At 43.9% G+C, this 16,099-nt stretch overlaps 1 protein-coding gene across 3 annotated transcripts; it reads right to left on the bottom strand.

Moving 5' to 3' along the window:
• Positions 1 to 1,670: 1,670 nt before the first annotated feature.
• On the bottom strand, positions 1,671 to 15,560 carry LOC140515722 (UDP-N-acetylglucosamine transferase subunit ALG13-like). 3 transcript variants are annotated; one of them, XM_072626587.1, is made up of 5 exons: positions 15,314 to 15,470; positions 14,304 to 14,405; positions 12,799 to 12,857; positions 10,080 to 10,218; positions 1,671 to 1,939 (listed from the first exon to the last, which is right to left on the bottom strand). In XM_072626587.1, exons 2-5 carry the CDS (start codon positions 14,327 to 14,329, stop codon positions 1,825 to 1,827), a joined length of 339 nt encoding a protein of 112 aa, XP_072482688.1. In that variant the 5' UTR covers positions 14,330 to 14,405; positions 15,314 to 15,470; the 3' UTR covers positions 1,671 to 1,824. The 3 variants fall into 3 exon arrangements, with proteins under 3 accessions (XP_072482688.1, XP_072482687.1, XP_072482689.1); XM_072626586.1 differs by lacking the exon at positions 14,304 to 14,405 and having other exon boundaries at positions 12,799 to 12,961; positions 15,314 to 15,560; XM_072626588.1 differs by lacking the exon at positions 14,304 to 14,405 and having other exon boundaries at positions 15,314 to 15,552.
• Positions 15,561 to 16,099: the final 539 nt, after the last annotated feature.

Below are 16,099 nucleotides of genomic sequence, written 5' to 3' on the forward strand. Positions count from 1 at the left end.
TTGCCAGGATTCACCTTCTCTTCCTTGTCCTTGCTTCCATCTTCTGCTCATATCTTTGGATAATTTAAGTTGGTTGGGGATGAGTTCCCTGTGCTCTCTACGTGGATGGAATAATAAGTACAGTCAAAAACAGAATTAATTTTAAAACTTCACTGTGGTGGGGATTGCTGGATCACATCAAAGGACCATGGCAATTGGAGCAACCCACCTGAGTTCCATGTATCTTTCTGCAATGGAAAATGCCTGGATCCACAGAGGGCCCAGAAACACGGATTCTTTCCATTTTCAGGACAGCACTTTTCCTGAAAGGGGGGTATAAAGCACATGCAGAATTGCAGTGCCATTGGCTCTTCCTTAGGATAAATGGATCTCATGGCACATCTTCTGAAGCCTACAAGTTTTCTGAGCCACCAAATTCTACCAGCAGTGTGGAACTCCCTAAGGCCAATGTGTTCACCATGGACCCCTGACAGGGAAAGTTAATCAGCTATGGAATACTAGGTAAGAGGCTGCCAGGAAAATATTTTGAAATGTAGATGATCTGATCTACTAGTGCTCACCATAAGTACATGGAATGGAGACTTGACTGAGTTCCAGGCCTCCCTAAGCCCCCCATGCTTGAAGGGATTAGGCAGGCATGTTTCCCCATCTCTATATATAAATCTATCTGGAGGAAAGGGCTGTAAGGTCAGTTTCCACTTTCTCTAGGAGAGTTGGGGACACAGTTGATTTCAGTGAAGACGTTGCTGGGAATGGCTTCCCCAACATCAGAATTTGTGTGGGGAGCTCAAGTCCATCAGCCTGATTTTCCTTGTTTTCTCTCTGCTACAGCCAAGGTTTACAGTACTAAATGGAGGGAGCTCCTCCCTGAAACCCTTCTAGGGCTCACAGTGCATCCAGGCAATTTGATCTGCTTCTGCTACATTTGCTCCTCAGCATGCCCTGGGCCATGCCTGGAATGCACTCCCTCTATCGTCCTGCCTGTCAGATTCCTCCTCTCTCTTCAAGGCTTGGCTCAGCTCAGGTTTCACATGTCCTGGTGCCATGCCTCATTCACCCCAGCTGAAAGTGTGACCTCGCTCCTCAGATGTTCCTAGGGCCCTCTGGTCTCTCCAGGGGCCCCATGATTCTCTGCCTCACATGATACTCCTCCATGTGGATGCTCTACCCCTTCCCAACTCTACATACCCAGCAGAAGGTAAACCCTTTGTGGCCAGGGCTTAGGTCACCTTTTGTCTTTGGATTCCCACTGTGAAGAATGGTGCCTGGCACATGGCTGGCACTTAATAAAGGCTTGTAGGATTGGCAAACCGGGATGAGTTGTCTATCAGAGGTTAGCATGACAGGCAGAAGCTCACTCAGTGGGGAGACAGTGAATCAAACTAGGTGAATTAACAGCCATTTTCATTCACTGTTTCTAGTGGAGTACCTTGTGATTTTTGGGGGGATTTTCCTTCATTGGACATCTCTGGGGGCACCAACTGGCAAGCTCTGCAGATTGTTGCTCAAAAGCCAAAAGGCTTTAAAAATCTCCATATGGGAAGCCAGGATACAATCCACGTCTGTCTGGCCACCACAAGTGTTCAGATGAGGTGCATGTACCAAAACACTGACACTAGCCAGAGCAATCCGAGTGAACGTTTACAAATGTTCACACAAGAAACTTGGGATCCATACTTAGATGTGAAAAATTTATTGAGGACAGGTCATACTACACAAACACACTAAAGAGAAGATTGGATTTCACTGCATTGTCTAGGAAGGCTTGTCTGTGTGTGTATCTCTGTGTTTTCAAATGAGTGAAGCAAAAAGGGACACTAGAATTCATTTTTTAAATCTCACAACTTTATCCAAAAAGTCAGAGAATATCTCTGGCTGGCCAGGAGGAAAAGGTTTCAATGAGGAGAAGTCCACTGATTGTAAGAGCTCGAGAAGGGTGCTGGAACAAAGAGAAAGAAGAAGCCATTAGGTTACAGGAGCCACACTACAGTCTAGTGCTGCCCATTCCGGGGCAACGTCAAACTCTCACTAATAGTCCTGGGGGTTTTCAAACTGTTGTAGAGATTTCACCAGGGCTTTCTGCTTCCATATACTGGGAGCTCCCTCTAGGGAAGGTCTCTTTTTATATCAGAAACAAAACCATCATTTCTCTACACCCTCAATGTCAATGCAAGACATCCTTTCTCATTTCCCTCCCTGAGTGACTGGTTAAAGGTGAGGCTTGGTCAATGCCACCTCAGGACAGTGCACTCAGAAGGCTTTGTAATTACCCTCAGGAAACAGCTGGTAAAAACCAAGATGGTCCAAAGTTAAATTCATGGAAAGGCAGTGAATAAAACCAAAGGACACAGCTAGACAACATGATGAGAATTGGATTTGGGGAGATGAGGGCACACGGGACCAGACTGCTGAACAATTATGCCTTGCTACTATTTTCTTCTGCTTGTTTTATCCCTTTTCTGAGACTTGAGCATCGTTTTAGGTTCTGATCCCACTTTCTTCCCACCCTGAGAAATTCTATTCTCTATCTTAACATCAAATTCTTAACTCAAAACAACTGAGGGATGTCACTTCTAGGGCTGTATCCCAAAGAGATCATCAAAATGGGAAAGGGTCCCACATGTACAAAAATATTTATAACAGCTCTTTGTGGCGGCCAAAGACTGGAAATCAAGGGGATGCCCCTCCACTGGGGAATGCTGAACAAGTGGTGGTATATGAATGTAATGGAATACTATTGTGCTATAAGAAATGATGAACACGAAGACTTCAGAGAGTCCTGGAAGGACTTATGTGAACTGATGCTGAGCGAAAGGAGCAGAACCAGGAGAACTTTGTACACAGCAACAACCAGAGTGTGCGAGGAATTTTTCTGGTAGACTTAGCCCTTCACAGAAATGCAAGGATCTAAAAAATTCCCAATGGATTTTTGAGGCAAAACACCTTCCACATCCAGAGAAAGAACTATGGAATTGGATCACAGAATGAAGCAGGCCATTTTCTCTTGTGTTATGCTTTGTTTTGTTTTATGGTTTCTCCCATTCATTTTAATTCTTCTATTCAACATGACTAAGGTGAAATTCTATTTAGTAGGAATTTACGTGTAGAGCCTATATAAGATTACACACCGTCTTGGGGAGGGAGGATACGGGGGGGGGGGGGAAATGGGGGAAGGAGGGGAAAAAATCTAAGATATATGGAAGTGATTGTAGAACACTGAAAACAAATAAAATAATTATTTAAAAAATATGAAAAAAACAACTGAGGGTACTGTCAATGGCCAACAGTCAGGAAAGGGTAAGGATGGCAACAAACATCATGAAGCATAAAGAGAAGGAAACCCAGAAAGACTTTTCTGAAAAAATGGAAAGTGAAAAAAGTCAGACTAAAACCATTTTTTAAAAATGGTCACATGGCAACTCAGGGAAAAAAATAAAATACTATTTAAAATAAATAAATAACCTAAATAAAAATAAATAGAAATGTGTGCCTGTCTGGATTCCAGTTGCTACAAGTGGGATATTCCAGGATCGTCCTAAGCAACACCACCAAGCAAACACTTGGAGGAATGTAGACGAGGCACATACATTAGGGGAGACAGATGCCCGCCATCCATGCCTAAAATACATCAGCCTCTGGGCAAGAAACAACACTGGACTGCTGGCTTTCATTTCAGTCAGATGACACTGGAGGAGCTGGAAAGGATTAGGGAAACTTGGTGCAGGCTGATGGTCGACATGGACTCAATCCTGTCCATACACTGCTTCTGGAAATCAGAAGTCAGTTCACTTTCTCCAAACCCTGAGCTCACTGGCATGATTTTTAGCCTCTGAGGCACAATCCTCAGGTTAGCATTTGGATGACAGAATCGAGGCCTGAAGCAGCTGAACTTCCCATAAGCCAAAGTGGACTTGCATAAATCAGTTAGCAAGGTGACAGTTAATTTCCTCTCATAGAACCATGTCAACCTGGGTTTGCCCTTAATCTATAAAGCACACTCCATTCCTGGGCCAGGACTAACCGACCAAGTGATCTGCCAGGCCCTCTCCTGCCTCCTCCTCTGTTTCATGGCACCTCCAAGCCTGGCTTCTCTCAGCCTGGCAAAGTCACCCTTTCTCCTGGCCCACTCCATCAACGAGGACTAACTAACGGTCCCTGCAAGAGACTTGATCCTCAATCTGTCAACAACTACACACTGAGGGTCCTGCCTCCTGCCAACTGGAGCACTGAGCTCTGCCTCTAGCTCTCTGTACCTCCACCCTTCTCCTCTTCCCTGCCCCCCCCCCCCCATTCCTCAAGGTTAACTTATTTGGAAGTCCAAAAAAAAGGAAGAGAGAAGTCTAAATAGCTGCCAACCCAGTGACTCCCCATCTAGCTTTGGTCACACCTTGGGCTGTTTTGTTTTCTTAGGATATTTCTCTTAAGGGTTTCATGAAATCTCCTAAAATTAGGTGATTTGAATGTACTATTTGAATGTACTAAACTACCAAGGAAGAAGGGCTTTAAGCATAGGTCTGCCAATGGCATGTACTTCTGTTGTACAAGAAAATGTTCAGAGGAGAAAGGCAGCCCCGTTCATAGATGGGGTACAGGAGCTCCTGAAGGCAAAGTCAAAGAGGGAGTGTAATCCTAATCTGCCACAGAAGGACCCACATTAACACAACCACAGAACCTCCAACTATTGCTATCAGAATAAACATAATTTACAAATACTTTCAGGGATGGTTTATCAGAAACAAAATAAATCAGGTAAGGATAACTCTTCAAAGCATATAGGAAATGACCTCACTCTCCAGAAAGCAGCTTATTTCCACATCAATCAGTGCTGGTATACATCAGGCAAAGTGATAACTGCTGTGGATATCAGTCAAGGGCTTGAAAAATGCCAACAAAGAATTTACATTCTCATAAAGGTCAAGATTAGTAGATGTAATAATGTACAAATCATAATTATAAAGTGAAAAGTCAAGAAACATTTAGTAAACACTATTTGTCATGCACTGTGCTAAACAAATACATGACTATGGAAAGTATAATATTTGTATTTTTAAATTAAATAAATCCTGTTTGTAAGTAAGTTTGTAAGCCTTATGGAAGAAAGAGCACTAGAAGAAGTAAGGGGAATCAGGAAAGAATTTATGTAGACGATGATGCTTGAACTGTGTACTCAAGAAATCCAGGGCCTCTGTGAGGAGCCTGTAAGGAGGGAGGCCATTTCTAGCTCAGAGGATGGATGGCCAGTGTCAAAACACAGAAATGGGAGATTGAGTACTGCATGTGATGAACAAAGACACGGCCTGTTTGTTGGCTATTACAAAGTGTAGGAGGGAGAGTAATTTCTAATGAGACTGGAAAGAGAGGTTTGGTCCAGGGTGTGTAGAGCTAAAACTTTGTAAAAAGCTAATGAAAGGAGTTTGGTTTTCATCCTAGAGGTAATATGAAGTTGTGTAAGCAGAAGAGTCACATGCTCAGATCTGTGCTTCTGGAATATTCCTCTGACTGCAGCAGTGTGCACTAGCACAGGGAGAGACTTGGAACAAGGTGATTCACTAGGAAATCAGGATGAGAGGTGACAGCTGTGTGACTGGAGGGAAGTAGCTGGATGGAAGAGATGTTGGGAAGGCAGAAAGGGCAAGACATGGCAAGTGGAGTGGGAGGGAAAGGGGAGTCCACAAAAATGCTGATGTTATGAAGCCAGGGGACTAGAAGCATGGTAGTGCCCTTGAAAGAAATTGTGTAGTTTGGAAAATGGGTTAGGAGGAAAGAAAAGAAATTCCATTTTGGACTTACTGAGTTAAGAGATGTCCAGAGCATTGAGCCTGAGATGTGAAACAGACAACCAATAACATGGGACTAAAGCTCAAGGACCAGACTGAGACTAGAGGGATTTATACAGGGGGTCCCCACAGTCTGAGTGTGGTTTTAAGCTGTAAGGCTATATATGTGATACAGTTTTAAGGTACAGAGCTCAAAACTCAAACTCTGGGGACACTTTATAGAGAACTGAGACATTTGCACTGGGATGACAGCTAAATCCATGCGGGCTAATGACATTACCAGGAGAAAGAATGTGGAAGACAAAAGGACCTAGACCAGAACTTGGGGAAATTCTCACTGTTGGGGGGTGTGATGGGGTGATATGGATGAGGAAACAGCAAAGGAGGTGAGAAGGTATAGATGGAAAGAAAGGAAAAACCTGAGGGAATAGCATTCCAAAAAGTCAGAGAGCAGCAGAGAGCAGAGTATCCACGAGGAGACATGAGACAACAGCAAGGCTGCCCAGAGGTCAAGAAAAAATCATCATGTCTGGCAATGAAGAGATTGGAGAGAACAGTTTCACTGGAGGGATGAGGTTGGAAGCCAGACTATAAAGGGCTGAGGAGCAAGATGGGGGAGAGGAAGTGAAGGCAGCAAGAGACAACATTTTCCAGTAGTTTGGCTGACAAAGGGAACAGAGGTATTGGACAAAATGGAGGATCTAGGAAAGGTTCAGAAGGACGGGAGAGACTTGTGCATGGTTGAAGGCAGGAGGGCAGAGAGAATGGTAGGATAATGATAGAGAGAGATAGGAGGAGACAGGATGAAGAGCCCATATAGAGACCAGCCTTAACAAGAAGGGTGATCCAAATGGCAAAACAGATCCAAAAAGCCAATGAGGAAAAAGAATGCTTTAAAAAGCAGAATTGGCCAGATGAAAAAGGAGGTCCAAAAGCTCACTGAAGAAAACTGTTCTTCAAAAATTAGAATGGAGCAGATGGAAGCTAATGACTTTATGAGAAACCAAAAACGTACAAAACAAAACCAAAAGAATGAAAAAATAGAGACAATGTGAAATATCTCATTCAAAAAACAACTGACCTGGAAAATAGATCCAGGAGAAACAATTTAAAAATGATGGGACTACCTGAAAGCCATGATCAAAAAAAAGATCCCAGATATCATCTTTCATGAAATTATCAAGGAACACTCCCCAGATATTCCAGAAGCAGAGGATAAAATAAATATTGAAAGAATCCACCGATCACCTCCTGAATGAGATCCAAAAAGGAAAACTCCTAGGAATATTGTAGCCAAATTCCAGAGTTTCCAGGCCAAGGAGAAAATATTGTAAGCAGCCAGAAAGAAACAATTTAAGTATTGTGGAAATGCAATCAGGATAACACAAGACCTAGCAGCCTCTACATTAAGGGATCGAAGGACTTGGAATATGATATTCCAGAAGTCAAAGGAACTGGGATTAAAACCAAGAATCACCTACTCAGCAAAACTGAGTATAATACTTCGGGGGGGGGGGGGGGAGTGAAATGGAATTGCAATGAAAGGGAGGACTTTCAAGCATTCTTGATGAAAAGACCAGAGCTGAATAGAAAATGTGACTTTCAAACACAAGAATCAAGAGAAGCATGAAAAGGTAAATAGGAAAGAGAAATCATAAGGGGACTTACTAAAGTTGAACAGTTTACATTTCTACACGGAAAGATAATATTTGTAACTTGAAATTTTTCTCAGTATTTGGGTAGCTGGAGGGATTATAGACATCTAGACAGAGGGCACAGTGTGAGTTGAATAGGAAGAGATAATATCTAAAAAAATAAAATTAAGAGGTGATAGAGAAATATATTGGGAGCAGAAAGGGAGAAATAGAATGGGGATAAATTATCTCTCATCAAAGAGGCAAGAAAAAGCTTTTCTAATGGAGGGGAAAAGGAGGGAGGTGAGAGGGAAAAAGTAAAGCTTACTCTCATCACATTGAGCTTGAGAAGGGAATAACATGCACACTCAATTTGGTATGAAAATCTATCTTACACTACAGCAAAGTAGGGGAGAAGAGGATAAGTGGGGTGGAAGGGAAGATAGAAGGGAGGGTAAATGGGAAGAGGGAGGAATTAGAAGCAAACACTTTAGGTGAGGGACAAGGTCAAAAGAGAGAATAGAATAAATGGGGGCAGGATAGTATGGAGGGAAATATAGTTAGTCTTACACAACATGACTATTACGGAAGTCTTTTGCAAAACTATACATATATAGCATACAAAAGAATTGCTTCCCTTCTCAGTGGGGATGGGTGAGGAGGGAGGAAGGGAGAGAAGTTGGACCTCAAAGTTTTAGGAACAAATGCTGAGAACTGTTTTTGCATACAACTGGGAAATATAGGTAATGGGGAATAGAAATCTATCTTGCCCTACAAAAAAAGAGAGAAGATGGGGAGAAGGGAGGGATGTGATAGAAAGGAGGGCAGATGGGGGAAGGGGTAATCAGAAGGCATGGTGTCTTGGGGTGGAGGGAGGGAAGAGATGGGGAGAAAATTTGGAACTCAAAATCTTGTGGAATGAATGTTGAAAACTAAAAATAAATTAAAAAAAAAACAAGAAGGGTGAACTCATTATAAGACTAGGGGAAAGGAGGAGAGACTACAAAATGACGCTGAGGAGACATGAGGTGGAGAGAAGGGGAAAAGAGAGAGCTCGTGGCAAACAGTCTCCAACTTCTCCATAAAGTAAGAGGCCTAATCCTCAGCAGAAAATGGAAGGGAAACAGTAAGTGTGAGAAACAAAGTTCCAGAATAAATTCGGGGAGGAGAGAATCAGCCGGGAACCAAAGACCTGACTTTCCACAGTGAGGCCCCAGTTCAGATTAAATAACTGAATCTGAAACATTTCCATCTGGCATGCTGGTGAGACATCCTCTAGCTGCCTTCAGCCACTTGTCCTGGAGATGATGGGAATATTCTAAGGACTGAGTTTGGCAAGAGAAGACCATGGCAGGACAAGGGGGAAAATGGCTCAAGAACAGAGTAGAGCATAGATTTGAATTCACTAAGTAGTGGGGTGAGACTGGGCAGAGAGCAGGGATACTGGCCCAAGAAAGGACTTGGGGTGAGACACAAGAATGACAGAAAGTTTTGGGCAGAGAGAAGAAGTGGAATATTTGTGGGTAATGGGGAGACCCAGCAGGTGACCATCTCTATGGGTGGCTGAGGTGAAGAGAGTCATGGTTCTGAAGGAAGTGAGGAATTGGGGGTTTAGGAAGTTTGAAGAAACATCTATGGAGATATAATATATGTTCCCTAGGAGACAGGCAGAACAGAGCAAGACTGTGGTGAGTCCAGTGCTGAACTTCCTAAGAAACACAGAAGAATAAGCTGGGGATTACTATCTTATAGACTTCCTCATTTCCTAGCAGGAAACCCTGGGATCAAGGCCTTGTTTAGGCTTCCATCATGAAGCCTAACCATAGGCCAGGTATGAGAAACCAGAGGAAGGGACTTGGCATCAGGAAGGTCTGACTTCATAGCCAGTCTCAGACACTGACTAGCTGTGTGGCCCTGGTCAAGCCTCAGCGTCCTCATCTGTAAAATGGAGCGCTTAGCTCCCCAGGCTGTCATGAGGGGCACATGAGCCAAGACACACATATCCCTCTGCAAACCTCCAAGCACTATGTAAGTGACAGCCACTGTCTTCATTCTCATTCTCACTAATTTAAATGGTCCCATGATTTAGATAAGAGTCTCCACTATCATCATAGGAGTCAGCCCCAAATTCAAATACACCTGTGCAATGAAACATATTATCATTTACTCAGGGCCCAATGGGCTTATGGAGGGAAAAAACCCCTTCCCAACACCCAACACGGCTGTCTCTGAAGAGCCACACTTCTCCAAGTCCAGAGACATGCCCAGAGCACCAATAAGGATAAAAATAGCTAGCATTTATAGCACACCTACTGTGGGCCAGGCACTGTACAGACACTTTACAAACACTCATTTGCTCCTCACAACAACCAGGAGAGGTAGGTGCTCTTAGGATCCCACATTTTACAGCTGGGGAAACTGAGGCAGGCAGCCATTCAGTGACTTGCCCAAGGTCACCCAGCTAGTCAATGTCTGAGGCTGGCTTTGAATGTAGGTCTTCCTACCTCCAGGCCTGTCTGTGGCGTCACTTAGTGGCTATTTTGAAGTATGCCAATGGCACAGGGTTGGGGAGGGTAGACAGGTCTTTGGGCAGGTGGGAAAGGAAGTGCTCAATGAATCTGAGGGGGGTGGAGGACCTCCAAAGAGTCAGTGCCAGCCTGCCACCTACCTGCATGTGCAATAGAAAAGATGCCCTTCTTTGTGCAGCTGTCTGGCCAGCTCTAACTGGTGATTATCCATCAGCTTTTCATTTACAACCACCACCAAGGGCTTCCCCTCTTCCAGGGCCTCCAAGCAGCTCCCCGCACCTAGAAAGAGAAATCCAACCTCCAAACAATGTGGCTTTTGCAACTTCTTCTCCACCTGTCTTGCAGCAAGAATGAAAAAATAATAACCAATGTCCACACATCCATCTCATTGAGATGAGGGAGAAAAACAAAGAAGAAAAATGTCAACGACCTCTCTCCGGGTTCTGACTCTTTGTTTGGGTTGATGATGGTCAAGTCTCCCAGATCCACCTTTATTCTTTTAAGAAGATGGAGGATTTCTCTGACAAAGGTCTCATTTCTCTAGCATATAGAGAACTGTGTCAAATTTATAAAAATAAGAGCCATTCCCTAATTGGTAAATGATCAAGAGATATAATCAATTTTCAGATGAAGTAATTAAAGCTATATGAAAAAATATCCTAATTCACTGTTGACCGGTGAAATGCAGGTTAAAACAATTCTGAGGCAATACCTCATACTTATTAGAAAATAGGACAGAAAAGGTAAATGACAAATGGTGGAAGGAATTCCCACCACAAATGGGTGAGAAAAATGAGACATTAATGTACTGTTGTCAGAGTTGTGGATTAAACCATTCTATAGAGCAATTTGGAACTATGCCCAAAGGGCTATAAAAACATGCATAACCTTTGACCAAGCAATGCCACTACTAGGTCTGTAACCCAAAAGTGATTTAAAAAAAGGAAAAGAATGTATATGTAAAAAATATTTATAGAACTCTTTTCTGTAGGTAAAGAATTAGAAATTGAGGGGATACACATCAATTGGGGAATGGTCAAATAAGTTGTGGTGTGTAATTATGATGGAACACAATTGTACTATAAGAAATGATGAGCAGGATACTCTCAGAAAAGACTCGCATGGGCTGATGCAAAGTGAAATGTATTCGGTACAAAGCAACAACAATATTGTGTGATGATCAGCTGTGAAAGACTTAGCTATTCTCAGAATATAATGATCCAAGCCAACTCTGCAAGACTTGGGGTGAAAAATGCTATGCATCTCCAGAGAAAGAACTGATGGAATCTGAATACAGATTGAAGCACCTTTTGAAGGTTATTCCCCACTTTATTTTTGACGGTTTTTTGGTCTGTGTTTTCTTTCATAATATGACTAGTATGGATATGTTTTGCATGACTACACATTTATAACCTATATGGAATTGCTTGACTTCTCAATAACGGGGAAGGGGGAGGGGGAGAGGAAGGAAAGGAGAGAATTTGGAACTCAAAGTTTTAAAAACAAATGTTAAAAAAACTGTTTTTTACATATAACTGGTGGAAAATTAAATACTAAATTAAAAAATTGAACATCCAAAAAAAAAGAGACAGGAGAAGGGAGGCATGAGGAGCCTGGGGTCAGGGGAGCCACCTGGATACCCAGGGCTGCTCCCCCATTTGTCCACTTCTTTGGAGAGAGGCACTTTCCAAAACACAGTGCTTGACAGCAGCACAGGTCTTTATGCACCTGAGATGTGGACATAACACGAGGAATAACTCCACCTGGCAAATTGGAAACTTCCACACTTTAGAAATCACTCTTTGCACAGGGGTTGAGAGGTTGGAAGGGGGGTCCTGCATACCTTTTAAAAATTTCTTTTCTTTTTTAATTAACAAGCATTTATCTTCTCTCCTTCCTACCTCACTCCCAATGTAAAAAGAAACAAAGAAAAAGTATTGCAACAAATATGCAAAGCAAAGAAAAGCCAAGTCCCGTACTGTCCATGTCTCTCATTGTATGTCTTGAATCCCTCCTCTTTGTCAAGAGGTGGGTGACATAGGTCAGCATTGACTTGTAAAATAAATCCCTGACTTCTGTTAGCAAGCTCCATTCAGATAAATATCCCCCTTAAAATTGCAGAAGAAAGATACCTAACAAAAGAAGAAATCCTGGTCCCCTCCACTACCCACTAGCTGTCACATTTCCAAAACTGCCTAAAGGACTATTTTCAGAATAATGTCCACCATTTCCTGGGTTGGGGGAGCAGAAGGCAGAGCTGACTTTTCACCTTGATTTAAGCAGCATGGGGAGCTCCTGATGTGGAAAATCCTCTCTACTCCTGCAGATTAGCAACATGTCTAAAATGAACTGCTGCAATAAGACATCAAATGAGCTATATATGATTGCATGGCTAGTAAAATGTCAGACACATCCTTGAACACAGGCTTTCCTAATTCTAAAGTCAGCTGACTAGATAAACTTTGGTAACCTTCATGCTGACTATTATTAACTGAATTCATTCACAATAAAACAATAAAATTGCTTCCAAAATCTATTTTTCAAGCTTGTGTCACATTTTAAATGCAGAATTTTCACTTAAACTTAGAAGCTTCTATCGTCCCATTTGTTTACAATCCTCACACGCTGACATTTTACTTGCCATGGAAGTGTGTCCTGCCTCCTGTGCTTGTGCTTCCATATGTGGAAAACAACATCATTAGGGCACAAAGACCCTGCTCATTTTTCTTCTAGTGATCGACAAACCTGAGGAACATTCTCAGGGACCTTTATGTCACTGCTATTCATCACACACCTAAATCCATCACGGATTTCTAGTCTAGTTTTGCACGCTGGGATTCTAAATGCAAGAGGCCATACCTGCATGGCTAATGATAAGATCTGATCTCTTCATATCTTCTTTCAAGGAATTCTTGAACCTGTAAACAATGAAAGAAAAAGATGTCGAAGCGAAGGAGTCTGGTACCACTGTGCCTTTTCCAATCTGTAGAACAAGTTTTCGATAACCAAGTCTCCTGAGTATCTAAAATAACAGAAAAATCAACAAAGGCTACTTTGAAATATGCTCATCATCATCATCATCATCATCAAATAAGTAACATTTTTCTAGTACTTAGTAAGCACCAGGTACTGTGTTAAGCACCTTACAATGATTATCTCATTCTGATCCTCACAGTGCCCTGGGGGAGGAGGTTCTGTTATTACTATTATTTCCATTATGCAAATGAGGAAAGTGAGGGAAATAAAGGTGAAGTGATTTGCCCAGGACCACACAACTAGTAAATGACCCAGGTCTTCCTGACTCTGGGTCCCGTGCTCTGCAGTGTCACCTAGTGGCAGGTTCGAGGAAACAGGGAGAGGGATCAAACTTGTGATTTCATCAGGGGACTTCCAGATAAGGAAGTTTGAAAAGGCTGCTTGGCAATTTATACTCTGGGAAAGGAGCATAGAACATGGAAAGGTTGTGATTTGTCCCAAGGCACACAGTCAGCATGTGTAATGCAGATGTTGAACCCGAGTCTTCCTGGTTTTGAGGTCGTTTCTCTATGCACTATACCATACTGTCAGGTTTGGAGTAACCAAGATTCCCTGAGTCTTATTTCAATGAATTTCCCAGAGGAAGGGCCCATATTGGTCACCTAGTACAACCCTGTCATAGGCAGGACCAAGAATTTGGCCACAGTGACTTTCATAGTAACTAGCAAAGGTACTTTTCATTACTATCTTGAAGTTGACTCCTGGAATATGCATACACTCAATCATGGTCCTAACTCTATCAGCCACAAGTTCCTCAAGGAAAGGGACAATGCAGCTACCCTCAAGAAAGTCAGAACAGTGAGTGGGATTCAGCTTTGGCTTAGCCACCACTCACATCAGATATCATAGTGTTATCAGATAGGTCATTCATTAGTAAGTGATAATGACTTAAAAGAACAAAAATCTTCACTTTCAAAAAATACATCTTTGGGTAGCAGCTGGGGGATTTGGGATTGGAGAACTTGGGCTACCTAAGGTCTGCTACCCTAAGTGGTCTCCAAGTTTGCTCCTTTTTCTAATGAAAGCTTTAATTCAAAGGTTTCTGATGCTTAGTACCTTTTTGTGTGCCTCAGTTGATGCTCCTGAAAAGTAAGTCTGAATGTGATATCAAAGGGCCCTAATGCCCTGGTGATGCCCTGGACATCAGCTCCGGAGTCAGACAACTTTGAACTGCAACCTGGGCTAAGCTTTCCTCTCTCAGCCTGTTTCCTCACTAAATCCTATGATCTTATGGTCCTTTGTTTCTCTGGGCCTCATTTTCTATTTATCTGTCAGATAAGGTTGAATTAGATGATTAATCTCTAAAGTGGCATTGTGTCGTGACATACCGCTGAGACTGTAAGTCATTCTCCATTCTTGGCCTCAGTTTCTCTTCTGTAAAATGATGGCATTGGTCTCTAAAGTCTCTTTGTGATGTCAAGTGCTTCTCCCTGTGTCAAATAAGGATTCTGACCTCAACAGTGTATGTGTAAGTGATGGGGTGCTGGGACCCCAGCCCTAGGAAACTATCTCTGGCAACACCTCATGAGTGGACCCAGTGGGGCAAACTACATCTCCCTGTTACAAGAACAAGCTGACCTCTGGAGAATTTCCCTTGTATGACCAGGACTACCTTGTACCAGCAGACCCATCATGTCCTGATTGCCATGGTTGCCGTATACAATCCAGACGTCAAGTTACAGACGTCAACTCCCAAGGCTAGCTTGTCGCAGCTGTTGAGACGTGCGGCCCCTTTAAGAGCCTCCCGCCCCCGCCCCGGAACATGCCTGTGCCCAAGGGACAGAAACTGTATCCTCACCACCTAATTACTGGGCTTTTTCTATAGAAGCCTCAGCATCACTCCTGTTAGGTTGTGAGTTCCCTAAAGGAGCTCTGCCCTTTATAACGCCTTTATTAACATCATAATAAACTTTTTATCACCTGACTGGAAGACTGCTTGAGTATGTGAATTCTCCTGAGACAACTCTGGGTATTTTGGGGTCCCTACACCCTATGCCGCATCACAAGGACCCATTTGTCCCAATAGCAGGACGGAACGGGACATGTGCCATTCCGGAGCGGGGGCCTTGGTGTGTGTTGAGGGGTGGCGTAGTTCGCATTGAGGGTTTCGGAAAGGAGTTTGAAGAGGCGAAGGGGGGGGGGGGGGGAGGTCCATGCCAAAAGATGTGCGCAGGCGCAGGGGCGGGGGGCCAGGCGGCACTCTGCGGGTCTGTAGAGGCGCCTTGCGGCAGGGTGTACGCAGGCGCAGCGCAGGCGCAGTCTGAGCCGCTATCCAAAAGATGGGCGGGGCGGGAAAAATTCGGACTAAGAAACGGACTGACGAAGCGACCTCGCTCACCTGGAGGGCAGCCCTGGAAGACACGCAGGTTATGAGCTCGTCGAAGCTGGTGGTGCCCACGGTGACGAAAACGGACTTCATAGCCACAATCTGTGAGCCAGCCTCAGAGCGGCCGGACGTGACGTCATACGCCGGCGGCTCTGGCCCCACCCTGCTCACTGCGCAGGCGTCCCTAGAGCCCAGTAAGCCAATGAGCTGCTAACAACAAAGCCTTCCCGGCGGCGTCGGCGGCGTTGCCGGAAGTACCTCGGGGGCGGGGGAGCGTCCTCACTCACTCTGGGACCCCTCCTCCCTCCAGCCAATGGAGCCGTCGTATCGCGACATTTTGTGTGAATTATAGATAGCCAATATGGAGCCGGGGGGGTTCTGCTGTTTTCGTTCCGCCTCTCCCCCAATAACGCCTTCCTCCTTTGTATCCTTGGGGCCCCACCAGAGAGGTCATCTACGACAACCCCTTCCTTTTAACACATAGGGAAACTGAGGCCCAGGGAGACCAAGCCAAGCTCACGCTGCTGTTTAGCGCTGGAGCAAACAGGCAGGTCCCTGGGGGTCAAAGCCAGCTTCTACCTTTCTAGATAAACCCGTTTTTGGAACAGCAGGCATAATGTTGCGTGGTATTACACCCATCTAACCATTCACCAACTGTGGTTTCTGGGTTGGAGCTGTTACAAATAAAGCAACTGAATATTTTTGTACAGAGTGGTCTTTTTTCGGTGAGGGCCCTGACTTTCATTCCTGTGTTAACCCTCAGAGACTACCCAGAAGTACTTATGGGCTGCCCCCCTC

This window comes from Notamacropus eugenii, chromosome X (assembly GCF_028372415.1).
Source record: "Notamacropus eugenii isolate mMacEug1 chromosome X, mMacEug1.pri_v2, whole genome shotgun sequence".
Classification (NCBI taxonomy): Eukaryota; Metazoa; Chordata; class Mammalia; order Diprotodontia; family Macropodidae; genus Notamacropus; species Notamacropus eugenii.

What these genes read in the sequence shown, in the direction of transcription:
- LOC140515722 (XM_072626586.1), bottom strand. Translation starts at nt 15,394, where the DNA reads ATGAAGTCCGTTTTCGTCACCGTGGGCACCACCAGCTTCGACGAGCTC. An exon ending in CTTCCAGGGCTGCCCTCCAG is followed by an intron (nt 12,962 to 15,313) that starts GTGAGCGAGGTC and finishes CTGTTATTTTAG; the next exon opens with ATACTCAGGAGACTTGGTTA. An exon ending in CTTTTCTATTGCACATGCAG is followed by an intron (nt 1,940 to 10,079) that starts GTAGGTGGCAGG and finishes TCTTTGTTCCAG; the next exon opens with CACCCTTCTCGAGCTCTTAC.